The sequence below is a fragment of the Pogona vitticeps genome, chromosome 11 (assembly GCF_051106095.1).
Source record: "Pogona vitticeps strain Pit_001003342236 chromosome 11, PviZW2.1, whole genome shotgun sequence".
NCBI classification, from domain to species: Eukaryota; Metazoa; Chordata; class Lepidosauria; order Squamata; family Agamidae; genus Pogona; species Pogona vitticeps.
This window is the reverse complement of record NC_135793.1, coordinates 26,138,107-26,151,382: the sequence shown is the minus strand read 5'-3', so window position 1 is coordinate 26,151,382 and position 13,276 is coordinate 26,138,107. Positions and strand designations below refer to the sequence as shown.

Sequence of the window (13,276 nt, the reverse complement as noted above, 5' to 3'; positions counted from 1 at the left end):
TTCTCACCGTCCCGACTGCTCTGGAGGATGGAGTAAGGCTTCCTTCTGCCACTCAGCAGCGGGAACCAGACCCAGGCCCCTTTCTCTTGCTCTGAGCCCCCATAAACGCCAGGAAGGAGCCCTGCTTCACCCCCAGGGAGCCGGGAGGCATCACCTCATCTAGAGCTTCCATCTTCTTCTTCAGGATCCCAGAGACGTAGCGGATCAAGGCCCACTGGCGCGTCACCCCGACTTTGCCGTACAGCTCCAGCAGGAGATCCTGGACGGTGACACCAGGCTCTCCATAGATCTCCGTGTCCCAGTCTGCCCCTCTGAAAGACAGAACCACCCATTGCGCCAGAGGGGCAGGGAAGAAAGCACCCCAGCGGCCCCCAGAGGGAAGCGCCAGGCTTGCTGAATGGATGCTCTGCCTAAGCTGCCCACTTCTGGATGCCAGCAGCTACCATTGCGAGGCTGGCACAGACAGTGAGGCCTCCTTCAGACATCAGCCTCCAGAGCAACCCAAGGCAGCATCAGCCATGGGTGGCGCAGAAACTGGCACAGCCACTTGTAAAAGCACACTGGGTATGCTTTTATTCTGGTGTTGCCTTAAAGGGAGAACATTTGCCATCCAAAGTCTTGAGAAAGGTGGCCGTCACCCACCCTCCCACCCACCGCCCTCCCTCCCTCCCTCTTAATTCTGGCCCAAAGCCTGCTGGCAGGACCTAGGGATTCCCTGGCCCTCCTCTGCTCTGGGAGCTGCATCCTGTGCGGCAACAGGGGCTGTGAACCATCGGAAGGGGGCTCAGAAAGGCCAGGAAACAGGCTGGCTGCGGACCCCTGCCTACGCCCCTCAGAGGCAGAGAAGGTGCCCTTCTTCCTTCTATGGAGCAAGAAAGAGGAACTCCCCGGCTGCTTACTTGAGAGAGTACAGCACGTAGAGGTAGTTGGCCTGATCCTGCAGGGTCTGGCATTCACGGAGCTGGTTCACTAACGCCCGGCAGTCCACGTTGCCCGCCTCATCCTTGGGCAGATTCAGCTCTTCAGGGCTGGGGGGCTGGTCGGGAACAGAAGGCCAGGAGAGTCTCAGAGGGGCCGTGCTGGCCCTCCCCCTCTTCAGCTCTGCCTCCCCCCGCCCCACGCCATGACCCAGTGGGCCTCAGCAGCCAACGAGCCAACCTCCATGGTGCTCGCCTGGACCCTACTCCACAGCTGATGGAGCACCAAAGCCTGCTGGGGCTCCCTCAGCCTCCCCCCCCCCCCGGGTCTCCCCGGGGAACAGGAACGCCCTCCATGGAAGCTCAGGCCCCTTGCCGTTCAGAGCAGGTGCGGTGGAAGAGAGGCTCTCCAGCTGCCTGGGAAGCCGCCTTCCACCTGGTCAGGGTGCTGGCTCAATGGGGCCACTCCTGCCAACGCTTGAGGTGGGACGTTTCCCCTGTCCTGACCTGGAGACTTTGGGGGTCGAGCCAGGAATATCTGTCTTCCAAGCAGGTGCTCTACCATAGAAGGAGGGCCTTTCCCAGCTCTGGGTCTACTCATGGACAACAAATTATACGTATACATATCACACAGGGATTACAGCTGAAGCGCCCAACGGGCACGACTTGGCACTCTCTCTGTCTCTCTCTGCCTGCCACTCACATTTCTGAGAAATCTGTTAGACCCCCCCCCCTTCTTGCTGCAAAAGAAGAACATCTGGGTGACTGGAAGTGGGCACACGTGACTTGCAAAAAGGTGGGGAAGGCCAGGACCTGTATTGACTGACCTCTGGCCACTGCCCCAAGGAGCCCCACCCATTCCACAGGCTTTCGATATGGGAGGCCAAGACTCTGGTCAGCCTTCAGCTGCCTCGGCCTCCTAGAGGTCCCCAGCTCAGGCCAGGCCACACTGCCGAACGGCGCGGGACCCTCACCTTAGCTCCCCTTCGCTCTGAGGAGCCCAGCAAGTTCACCGACGCTTGGGACTCCTGCAAGAGCTTCGATGGGATGTACATGTTGACATCTGCAAGACAGACAGGCAGGCAGGGAAAGGGATCAGGAAGGGCAGAGGACAAAAGCCGCGGCCGCTCTCCTGGGCCAGGGCCCCCCTCGTCCTCTGGAGTTCCTCTGACCTCCTGGCGAGTTTGTGCTGCTGAAACAAGAGCTTCCTGGGGCCTGTGGTGTGTGTGTGCATGCATATCTTTACTACGAGCTGCACTGGAAGAGAAATCCTGCGGCTGGCAGCTTCTCTGGCAGGGGAGCAGCTGTGCCAGAGGACCTGGGTGGGGAGGGCGTCCCTCCTGCAAAACGCCAGGGGAGAACAGGAGGCCCACAGCACCCCGGGGTGAGGTTCGACGGGGGAGCGGTCTACTCACTCTCAATGTGCAGATCCTTGGCTTTGGACACCAGAGACATGAGGTCCTGGGTCGTGTGCACGGCGGCTCGGAAGCGATGGAGCCCCCCCTTCTGAGCCACAGGCGGCAGGTTGGCCTTGGGGGTGGTGCGCTGCAGAAGGTGATCCAGGTACTGGGCTAATTCATCACAAATGTCAGCTAGAAGAGCAGAGCGGAGTGGGGGGGAGGAGAGGGGGCTTGTATGAATCTGTGCTTGCGACTCTTGCCAAGGAGCCCTCCCTCCCACGGACGCAAATAGCAGACGCTGCCTCTGCCTGAGCTTGCATGGGCAGGAGAGGCTGGCACCAGGCCCCGAGCAGCCCAAGAGAAGGTGCAGGGCCCCCAGGGCCGTTCCCTCCTCCATCACGGCGTGCTGCTTTGGACCCTGTCTCTTACAACACGGGCATTCCCTGGACTGCGCCCACAATGAAGAGAAAGGGTCTCGCCTCCCTCCGGGAGACCCCATGCAAAACATACACTGATCATTACACGCTTTTGCATTACAGAGGGCTCTGCTCTGACACAAGGCATGTAAACCTCATGCACGAAGATGCCATGAACACAGACAAAACAGGACAGGAAACCCTAAGGAGCCGCATCCCAGGTTCAGGGGCCTGTTGCCTTATTGTTCCAGCGGGGGGGGGGGGGGGGAGAGAAAGGACCCACCTTCCAACTCAGCAAAACACGTTGCCCACAGGGACCGGCCGGCCCAGGCAGCCGGAAGAGCTGCCAGCCATTGAATCCATGGAGAGTGCGGAGGTGGCGGGTCCCCCCGTGCCTGGGAGCCACACAGAGGTGAGCCACCATGAAGCTGCACTGATGGCTCCCAGCCACCGCGAGGCCACCCCGTCCCATCCGGCAACCCTCCTTCCCCTCCGACGGCCTGCTGGGATCTGGAGGCCCCCCCCCCTTGTGCTGTGAGATGGAGAAGATGGTCTGCAGTGGCCAGAGAGGCTTCCCTGTGCAAAAGAGGGGCAGACCGTCTTCCCGAAACACCAGCCCAAGGAGAAGAGGAGACGGTTCATGCGCCGCCCCAGGGACACGCATGCAACAAGCCCTTCCCTGGGCAGCAGGCACAGACTTCCTGGGCCTCGGAGGAAGCACACACTCATGCACACCACGGACTTGAGAGGGAGGGCATCCCCTCCCACATGGAGTCAAAGGCACAGCACGCATGCCCGCGCTTGGAGGTGGTACGGAGGGTGGGACCGCGGGTCAGTCACAGGCGCTGTTAATGGAATGAAGGGATTGACCAAGGAAGGGTCAGGAGGTTTATGGAGGGAGGGACAGAGGGATGGAGGGTCCCCTAGCAGAATGGGGTGGTGGTGGAGGTAGGGTGGGTGGGCTCAGACTGTTGCCAGCCAGGGATGCCTGAAAGCCCATGACTCTGGAAGAAGTGAGGAACCAGGGAGGAGGGAGGGGGGGAGCCTTTCCTTCTAGACTAGCACATGCATGTGCTCCAGCATGTGATGGAACCTAAAATAGACAAGTGGTGCAAGGCGGGGGGGGGGCGGGAGGTGGTTTCCATATTACCCAACCTCTCCTTCAGTCAGAACAGAAAGAGTCGGCGAGAAAGCAGAGCCTCTCGACCAGGTAATCTGTGCTAGCTCCCCCCCGAGACCCTGGGCTCAGAAGGGGCCCTCGCGCACCTGTCCCCCGGCTGCACCTGCTCAGTATGTACCCTGGCAAGTTGCTCTGTGTTGATCTTGCATGTAAATCAGAGACATGGCACACACCTCTGCCAAAGGAGGCCAGAGGCCCTGCCGGAGGCCCTGCCTGGTCTATCTTTGGGACACACGCGGTCGACCGTGGGCAGCCAGGGGTCAGGAGCCAGGCCGTTTGGGCCGATTCAGCACATTCCGGCTCCTGCCCCCTGGGGACGGGAGAGGGAAGCGCCCTGGGGACCTCAGGGAGGAGGGCAGCTGCCTCTGGGTGCGGGCCCCCTTTCCTTTCCCCAACCTGTCGGGCTTCGCAAGCGCCAGCAGCCGGCTTGCGCAGCAGCCGGCAAAGGGCGCAACCGCCACACGGGGAGGGGGGGCTTTTTGAATGGAGACAAGCCAGCAAGCTGAACCCGAGTGAAGATACTGGGGGCCCAGACCCCCCCCCCCGCGGCTGCTGCTGCTGGTCTTCCTCTGAGGCAAGGGTCTGTAGATGCAGCCCTTTGAGTGCAAGAACGGAGAGGAGCCCTGGAGATCCGGAGGCCCACTCGGCCACGAAGCTCACTGGCCGACCTCCTCGCCTGACCTACCTCGCAGGGCTGCTGTGGGGATGAAGTCACATGGAGGGAGACAGCCTTGAGGAAAGTCAAGCTATGAGCATACCAGATACAGAGACAACAGAAACACTGGGCTGTTTTTCTTCATCCCAATATTGTAAGGTTTTCATTGTGAGAGAGAAGACAGCGATTAATTAAGGGGCAAGCCAGGAATGAGATGAGAGTTAAACAGAGTGAGTGAGGCAATGAGGGTGGATTAAGAAACCCGTTAATCTGGACCACGGCACATCCTAGGTGCAGGGGGTGTGGGGGGGGGAGGGAAGGCGACCCATCTCCTTACCATCTTCTGCCAATTGAAAGCCATGCAGCCAGTCCTCAGCGTCTAAATCCTGGAAGCTTTCAAGGCTGAGGCCATAGTCATCAGCATAGAGCTTACCCTCCGGCCCGGCATCCATGAAGCTGAGGTGGGTGCGACAGGAAGTCGTGAGGAACTCGGACAACCTACCAGTCTGGATCCTGCGGGAATAGACCAGAGCATGCAGGAGAAGATGTGGGAGCGACAGCAGCCTCCTGTTCCTCACCGCTCCCAGCCTGTCTTCTTCTACCAGCAGAAGCTCAAACTAGGAGCAGGCGAACCAAGGCCGGAAGCAGCTCATCCGACCGGCCTCCCCCAGGGATGGCCACCACTCACTCCTAGGACAGCGAAGCCATCGCCGGCACCACGTAAAGCCTGGTGTGGAGGCGCAGCCCTCTTTCCCTCAAAGGCCCTGCTGTACAACCCCTTCAAAAAGTAGAAAACCACAGCAACGCTGTGCGGTACATGCTCTTCTGGCACAGCCCACTCTCCTCTCCTCTCCTCTGCTGTCAGGCGGTGGACGTGGTCCATCAGCTACACCGGAGTCAGCCCCCAGCCTCCCCACCAGCGCTCACCTGGCCCCTCCAAAATAACCATCCTGCAGCTTCCGCAGCGTGGCCAAGATCGTTGAGTGGATGCCCGTGCCGGTTTCACCTTCAAACACAGAGAGCGTCCCAAGATGCGGCCACCGCTCTACGTGGTGGGGAGGAGCGTGGCCAGCCACCCTCCACCCCAGTGACAGAGCACCTCTTGCCCCCTTTCCAAGGCCAGGAGCCTCTGGAGGACCCTGCAGGGAACCAGCCTACCGAGCATCATGTGCGAGATGGGGAAGGTGATGGTGGGGCGCCCCGTCATCCTCCAGCGGCTGCACAGGTACGAGAGGTCCGTCCGCAGCATCTCCACGATCATCTTGTTGTCAAGAGCCAGGTAGAACTGCTGTTGGTCGATGAACTGAGGGGGGGGGGGAAGCAAAGGCAGTGAGAAAGAGCGGGCAACGTGTGAGCAGGGCAGGGGGGGCAAATGGGGCTGGAAGAAAGCCGAGGGTGAGGGAGCAAGAAGAGGCAGGGCGGCCACTGGAGCCGGCTCAGCTGCCCCTGAAAACGTGGAAGCCAGACTCACCAATGACCATTGTTTCATTAGAGAACAACGCTCTGAGCCAAAAGCAGCTCCTTCATGCACGCACGCACGCATGCACGCCCACCCACTCCATGCCACTAGAAGCTCACTTGGCTTGGGACCCATTTTGCCCCAGCCGGGAGAGAGGGGGCAGCTGGCTGCTTTCCCCCTCAAACCCTTTTAACTCTCAGGGAATTCTGAACGGCCCACTTTGAGTAGATTCAAGGAATCGTGGTGGCCCTTCAGAAGGGGCACCTCTTGGCCCACTCACCTGGGGTGTGAAGATAAAAATATTGTCCCGGATGTCGTAGAACTTGGAGGTCCCGAGGACGCCCATCTGCCGGAAGGGCCGCCCGCTCAGGTTCATGCGCTTGTTACGCCCTGCCAGGGAACAAGACGCCGAGCCGCCCCCCGTCAACCACCGCCGGGAGCAGCCGGGCCACGCTGCTTGCACAAACTGGCACCTTGTCTCTCCTTTCCAAAACTGGCAGGGATAAACCCACCGGGAAAGGGCAGCCACCTATTTCTGCTTTTCTTTAAGCTCTCCCAAGACAGGAACCCGGGCAAACCGCTGCTCAAAGACGAGGCCCTGCAGGACACCCTCAGGCGAGCACAGCCCAAGTTCCTGATGCCCGCTGAACTGCACAGAGTGGCTGGGCCGGGGCTGGGCAGGCCAGCCTCACGCAGGCCATCATGGATGGGTGAGTGGAGGGGTTAGGAAGGGGGGCTAGGAGCCCTCCCCCCCCCAGCGCCAGCCCTTTGGAAGCCCATGGAGCTGCCAGCGGGGAGCTTTCTGTGAGGACTTGGGCTGCTGACTCTGGAAGGTACTCAGCAATCTTCCTCGGGAAGGTGGCACCCACCCCTCAACACCCCCCCCCGGCTCACCTAATCGGGCATAGATGTGGCTGAGGATTCTTGCCGGCTGCACTCGTATGGGGTAGACGTCGGCCACCGTTTCCACCTCAATGCCCTCCTTCCGCAAGATGGCCTTGATGGCGTCAGTCTCCGCCAGGATGCAGACTGGGGGCAGGTGGGGTGAGGGAGAAGGCAATTAGTAGGAGGCTCAGGGGGGTCTCCAAAGGGGAGCACCCACCTTGTCCCCCCCCCGGGCATCCCTTTCCAAGCAGCGCAATGTGCCTGGACACTTCTGTGGCTGCCTCTTGGTCACTCAAAGGAGGAAGGAAAGAAAGAACCCTTTTGACAAGGAAGATGAGCATCCTCCCAGCCCCAGGGAAGGATTGCCAAGCAGCATCCAGAGGGAGGGAGGGAGGGAGGGCAGGCAGTCTAGCCATGCAGGAGAGGGAGCTGCCAGGAGAGGCACTAGCCTGGCACAGGAGAGCCTGCAGATCCGTGCCTGGTGCATGTGCCGTGTCTATGCCAGGAGAAACTTTCAGCCAAGCACTGGGGAGACCCATGAGGTCCTTCCAGTCTCTGACTCACCCTGAACCACCACGTCAGGCTTGGGGATGGTGGAGAACCTGCGGTTGAGAGGGTCAATCTCCCCAGGAGCCAGAAACCCCTGGAAGCAGACGGAGGATGGCTGGGGGAGCGCCTCGGAAGAGCAGTCCCATCCTGCACACTAGCCCCAGATGCTCCTACCAGAAGCCCACAGGTAGGGCAAGAAAGCAGTGCCCCTCCCTCCTCAGGCTGGATAGAAATAGGTGATTAATTTAAAATGGATTTTTAAATTTTAAATCAGATTTTGATCAAATGTTTTTGAGGGGGAAAAATTTATCTAAAGATAGTTAAGTTACATTACAGATTTAAACCAAAAGCCATGGATTATCAACTTGGGCGGGAGGCATTATCCATCCAGCAGCCCTCAACCACCCCAAGGCACCTGAAGAGCCTGGCGTTCCAAATCACCAGGGCCAAGGAGCCAGCAAGCGACCCCTCTGACCCCCCCCATGGGCTCCCTGGATGGCTGAAGGGCAGCCGAGTCCCACCTCTGCCAAGAGGCAGCCCAGGATGTAGAGGGACTGGCCCCACATCAGGGGCAGCTTGCCCTGCGGCACGCGGTCCACGGTGTGAGGGTTGCCGTACTCTTCCTCAACCTGGAAGACAAGAGTGAGGGGATCAGGGGACCTGCAAGGGCTGGAGAGTGGCCAGGGGCCTGCCAAGGGGTCCAGCAGCCACGGGGAGGGGGGGCATCAGACAGTGGATGGAAGGAGGGGGTGGCAGGTCAAGCCATGGGATTTTTATCCACCTGCCTCGGTGGCAGGGTTGAGACTGGGGGGGGGCTAGCTTGGCACGTCCTGAGTTCTGTGGCCGTGTCTCCCCGCAAGGGACTGTGTTCGGAGGCAGGAGAAGGGCCCCTTCCCTTCTCGGAGCATGGCTCCCCTTCCTGCACACTCAGGACCCACAGGGCCTGGCTGCTCACCTTCTCCGGAGGGACACTGTAGAGCTCTGGGACAAGCCGAACCCCATTCTTCCCCTTGATGAGCACCCCTTCCAGGGCTTCTCGGTACTCCTGAACCTGAACGGGGAGAGAGACGGGAGGGTCAGCCTGGCCCGAGGCGCAGAAGCGAGGATTCTTCGGGCCTCCCTCCCCCTTGCTTCGTGGGCCCTGGAGGCAATGTAGCTATGGACGGACGGACGGACGTTCATGCCAGTGCCCTGAAGGGCTTCCCTGGCCGGCTGGCCCCCTCCTCCCTGCGGAGGATCCAGGAGGAACAGGTGACAGGGATCCAAAGCCATGCTTCTGCTGAGGCGGCTGAAGGATGGAATTCCAGCCGCTCAGCTGCCTCCCTCCGGGACTGACTGGGTCATCCTCCCTGGCCTCCCACCAGAAGTGCCTCCCGCCCCCCCTCTTGGCCAAGGAAGCCAAAGGAAGCCACGGCGGCCTCCCTTTGCATCCGTTTCCCCCCCCCCCCACTGCCCTTGCATGGTGCTGCCAGATGCAGGCAGGTTCTGCAGCTGCCACCCACACACCACCCCCTGACTGGGCTGCCAGATACACCGCCTGCTGGCACAGCTTACACCACCTTACACCACCATGGCTGACCTCAGGCACCCCCTCGGGGGACACTTGGAGGAGGAGGATTTGAAGCCGGACGGTGACTCCAGGCCCCACGGCCTTTGGGCGCACGTTCACCAATGGGGCAGCTGCAAGGGGGGGGCAGGAGGAGGAGCAGCCTGAGTGTCCCCATGGCCGTGTGGGCCTCCCTTTTATTCTCCCCGAAAGGAGGAGGGTCCCCTCCTCTCTTCTCCTCGCCTCGGCTTTGCTTTGTTTTGCAGAAGGACCCCCCCCCCTTTACTGCCGCTCCCCACTGAGGCAACCTCTCCCTCCTGGCCTCCCCTGGCCTGGCCGGCAGCCCCCCCCCCACCTGCTCCCTGTTGCCGTTGAAGATGCCATCGAGGATGAAGTAGGTCCAGAAGAGGGGCCACTCGCACTCAATGTTCTCAAAAAGCTTCAGCTCCGCCGGCTCGTAGTAGAGGCGGTTGGGGTCCTGTGGAGGGAGCGCAAGAGGAGGGTGGGGGCCCGCGGGGCCATTGGAGGAGCTGCGCAGGCAGTCCAGACCCCTTAGCCGGAGGCAGGAGGGCGGGAGCTGCACTTTCACCTCTTTAAAAAGGCATTTACACACATACCCAGGGGAGGACCGCAAGCCAAAGCAAGATGTAAAATTAAAAGGACAAATTGACATCCATTAGCAAAGCTGGATGTGAATAACGCATCCCCTCAGGAGCTGTCCAGATGTTGAACCTAGATCATGGACAGGATCCCCTTGCCAGTGTTTTCATCAGAGTAATCCGAGTTCCTACACTGTGGAAATTTCTGCTCTAAGCAGAATTGCATCGTCTTCATGACATCGCCCTGCCCTTTTCAAACAGTAGGCAATTAGAACATGGTCACTGTATCCCAGATTTTTCTACAGAAATGGTAAATTAAAAAGCACTTTGGATTTTTCCTCTTCTAGGACACCCATCATGCTTCCCTCTGCCAAAAGTTTGCCTGCCAGCCGTATTTACTTTCTCTAATTTAAAAAAGGGACAGAAGCTCCAGTCTGCTGGAACATCGCCTGCCCCCCTGCCTGCCAAAATAAATAAATAAATAAATAAAAAATCTTGCCAGGGAATGAGGCCACGGCACCTGGCCAGGCAGGAAGGACTCACCTCCTTGGGGGTTCGGTAGCCATCGCGGAGAAACCTGCAGCAACCGTATCGGCCCTGGGAAGGAAAGCCACCAGATCAAGCGCTGCCCCATGGAAACCCAAGGGTACCAGCGGGAGGTTTGGCGCGGAAGGTCTCCCCGATTCACTGCAATGCCTGTGGAACTCCCCTTCGCCTCCGAGTAGTCCCACTTGCCTGCAGCTTGGTGATGATCTCCTGCTTGGTTCTCTCCACAATCTCACTGTCTTCCACAGCAAAGGCTGGGTAGGAGATGACCGAGAGGAGGCTGGCATCAATCTCCTTGGAGGTCGAAGCCCTCGGCAGCATGGAATGGAGGATGGACTGCCAAGAGAGCGAAAATGGCCCAGGTGCACTAACCGGGGAGGGGGGGGCTCACCAAGGATGGTGCTTTAGCTGCACAGGCAGCCGAGAGACCAGCGCCCCGTCTCTTGCGGGCTCGGCCCACCTCCTCCCCATCAGATGTGCAAACGTACAGGGCTACACGCTGGGTTGATATACTGCTGCCCAGTCTGCTCATTTGATTGAGACCCCACCTTTCTGCCCAAAGGCAGGCACTCATGTCTGAAGGCATCATAACCAAGACCACCTGAGCCCACGGGCTGGCTGAAATCTCCCCCCCCCACTCCCCCACCCCCGGTCCTTCTGTTTCCCAAGCCCCGGAGGGATGGTCCATTATTGTCCTCATCCTCAGGGGGAAGGAGACCAGGCTCCCCACTTGCAAAAGCTGCCCTCCCTCCCTCCCTCCCCCATCCTTACCTGGCAGTGCTGCACCTCATCTGAGAGCACGTGGATGACAGCCTGGGGCCCACCCTTGGCCCCAAAGAGATTCAGTTCATCCAGAGCCTCAAGGGCTGCCTGGGAGCGAGGAGACAGCATGTGGGATCATTGTCCCAAAGCAACTTTGCTGGCCGGCCCACACATGCACATACACACACACCAGACTAATCAGGGGCGCATGTTTCTGCTTCCTCTGTTGACCCTCTGGCTGGCCAGGCATGGCTGGAAACAGCAGCTGGAGCAGGTTAAGGCTGTGTCAGCCCTATTACGGCCCCTCCGACCCCCAAGGACAGAACCTACTCACACCCACCCACAGCCCATCGCTCTGCTCCGTGCCCAGCCAGGCCTCGGGACCCTTCTTGGGTCTTTGGCAGGCCCTTGAACTCTGCTGTTGCCCTGGCTGTTCCTCAAGACTTTTCAACCAGACCCGCAGATCGAAGGCACCCCCCTCACCTTGGCCATGCCCACAGAGCTGGCATTCAGCTCCGTGATCCCTTGGTTTGTCTTGTCGCCACGTTCCCATATCCCAAAATCCTGCAAAAAACCCAAATAAAATAAAATAAAGGATCAACACCTCATGGAAGCCAAGAAGGAGCCCAAGAAGGCACCAACCGCCTTCCTAAACTGGACAAAGAACAGCGCAGGGCTAGAAGGGCAAAGCCCTCCCTCGCCATAGGGGCACCCCCCCCACTGCGCTGCCAGGCATCTTCTCCTGCTTGAGAAGGGCGTCTAGCCCGGCTACAAGGGGTGCCTGGCCAGGCTTTAAAGGTCAAGGGTGGCATCAGAGGAGGCAACGGGCTGACCACAGCAGGCGGGCAAGGGGGTCAGCAAGATGCTTCGTAATCTGCCAGGCAGAATGTTGTGGGAGCCAGGTCTGCTGCCGAAGCTGCCCGTGTGGAAGAGATGCATCGCATCTTCCCATTGCCCTAGAAATGAAGGCCAGCCCCTGCCTTGAGCGCGGGGGGGGGGGGAGGCTCTGCCTTCTGCAGCAGAACAGGCAGGAGGTTTCACTCCCCCACCGAGTGTCTGCCAGGCTCCCCCCCACGGCCCTTACACCTCGGCTGGGCCAAAGGGGACCCCAGCACTGGACAAGGACACCCTCAGCACGCAGCACCGTTTGAACTAACATTTGCTTCTAAGGTCCAGCTTTCCAAGCCTGACTAAATGACACAGAATGTGGGCTTTTTACTGACACACAGCATGTGATAATGGGGCACCTTCTGGGTTTGTGTAGCTGGGGGGGGTGCGTGTGGAGTAGCATGGCTTCTTGGCTGAGAAAGCAAAATTCCCCTCCTCAGCACCTCGTGATCTTTGTGACCTGAAGGGCCATCGCATACGAGGGGGAGCGCCCTCCTTCCCTGCTGTTTCGGATGGAAAGACCCAAACCAAGGGATACAAGAAAGAAGATGTTCACATGAGGAAGAACACCCTGAGAGTTAAGGACGGCCGGATGAGGAACAGACGCCCTGGAAAGTCCACCTCATTGGACATTCCTGACAGAAGCTGCTTAAGGTCCGCGCGGCTAGACAGACGGCCACTGCTAGCAGGTCCTCCCTGGGCCAGTAGCCCTGCAGTTACATGAAAGCACCCCATCCTGGCCACGACCCACCAGAGGATGCCAGCGCTTTGCCCGCTGCTGCAGCCCCACCACCCTGGAGAGGAGGGAAAGGGACCTTTGGCCCAACTGGGCGCCAACTAGGGAAAAGGGACTCACCGCTGTCTTGTAAGCGGCCTCGATGTAGAAGACCAGGTTCTGGATGAAGTTGACTTCGTCCAGGCTTTGGATGATGTAGAGCCCTGGAAGGGAAGGGTGGCAGAGGGCGATGCTCAGGACATGAGGGGGGTGGGTGGGTGGGGGCCCAGGCCTCTCTCTCTCGGGAGGCAGGCTCAGGCAAGACTCGGTCCCCTCCCCCCAGCCCCCGCCCCGCCTGCCCCTCCACAGAGCTGCGCTTTGGGGAGGATGTGAACCCTTCCAGCCAGCGGGGGCCCAGAGAGGCTCACCTGAGGCCGTGATCTGAGCCAGCATGAGCAAGTAGAGGGAGGTGGCGTCCAGCTGCAGGTGGCCCCACTGGTCATCTCCAACCACCGTGGCGCACGTCCTCGTGTTGTATTTGGCATGGAGGCAATCCATGGTGCTCTGGCTGTACTTGAAGGCCTCCACTTTCTCCATCTGGAAGACCCCACAGCAGGGAGGGAGCACCACCGCCTCCTCCCCACTGCCCTTCCAGGACCACCCCCGTTTGGGAGAGAAGAAGGGAGCCTGGGGAGGGAGCCTGGCACTGGACAAGACACCCTCCCCACCCCACCCCACCCTTGGGGCAGCTCCTCTGAT

General features: G+C 59.9%; 1 protein-coding gene across 3 annotated transcripts in view; it reads right to left on the bottom strand.

Moving 5' to 3' along the window:
* Window positions 1-13,276, bottom strand: part of PHKA1 (phosphorylase kinase regulatory subunit alpha 1) — a 28,624-nt gene that overhangs the window by 9,965 nt on the left and 5,383 nt on the right. For 2 of the 3 annotated variants that reach the window (XM_072981434.2, XM_072981433.2), the window contains exons 4-22: window positions 12,946-13,114; window positions 12,659-12,741; window positions 11,398-11,478; window positions 10,924-11,022; window positions 10,342-10,488; window positions 10,150-10,203; window positions 9,363-9,485; window positions 8,417-8,512; window positions 7,983-8,090; window positions 7,477-7,555; window positions 6,922-7,056; window positions 6,308-6,417; window positions 5,727-5,871; window positions 5,496-5,574; window positions 4,906-5,081; window positions 2,333-2,509; window positions 1,892-1,980; window positions 900-1,036; window positions 155-311 (exon numbers count right to left, since the gene is read on the bottom strand). In XM_072981434.2, the coding sequence (XP_072837535.2) occupies window positions 155-311; window positions 900-1,036; window positions 1,892-1,980; window positions 2,333-2,509; window positions 4,906-5,081; window positions 5,496-5,574; window positions 5,727-5,871; window positions 6,308-6,417; window positions 6,922-7,056; window positions 7,477-7,555; window positions 7,983-8,090; window positions 8,417-8,512; window positions 9,363-9,485; window positions 10,150-10,203; window positions 10,342-10,488; window positions 10,924-11,022; window positions 11,398-11,478; window positions 12,659-12,741; window positions 12,946-13,114 (2,244 nt within the window). The remainder of the gene's footprint in view (window positions 1-154; window positions 312-899; window positions 1,037-1,891; window positions 1,981-2,332; window positions 2,510-4,905; window positions 5,082-5,495; window positions 5,575-5,726; window positions 5,872-6,307; window positions 6,418-6,921; window positions 7,057-7,476; window positions 7,556-7,982; window positions 8,091-8,416; window positions 8,513-9,362; window positions 9,486-10,149; window positions 10,204-10,341; window positions 10,489-10,923; window positions 11,023-11,397; window positions 11,479-12,658; window positions 12,742-12,945; window positions 13,115-13,276) is intronic. The other variant, XM_072981435.2, reaches the window with a different exon arrangement.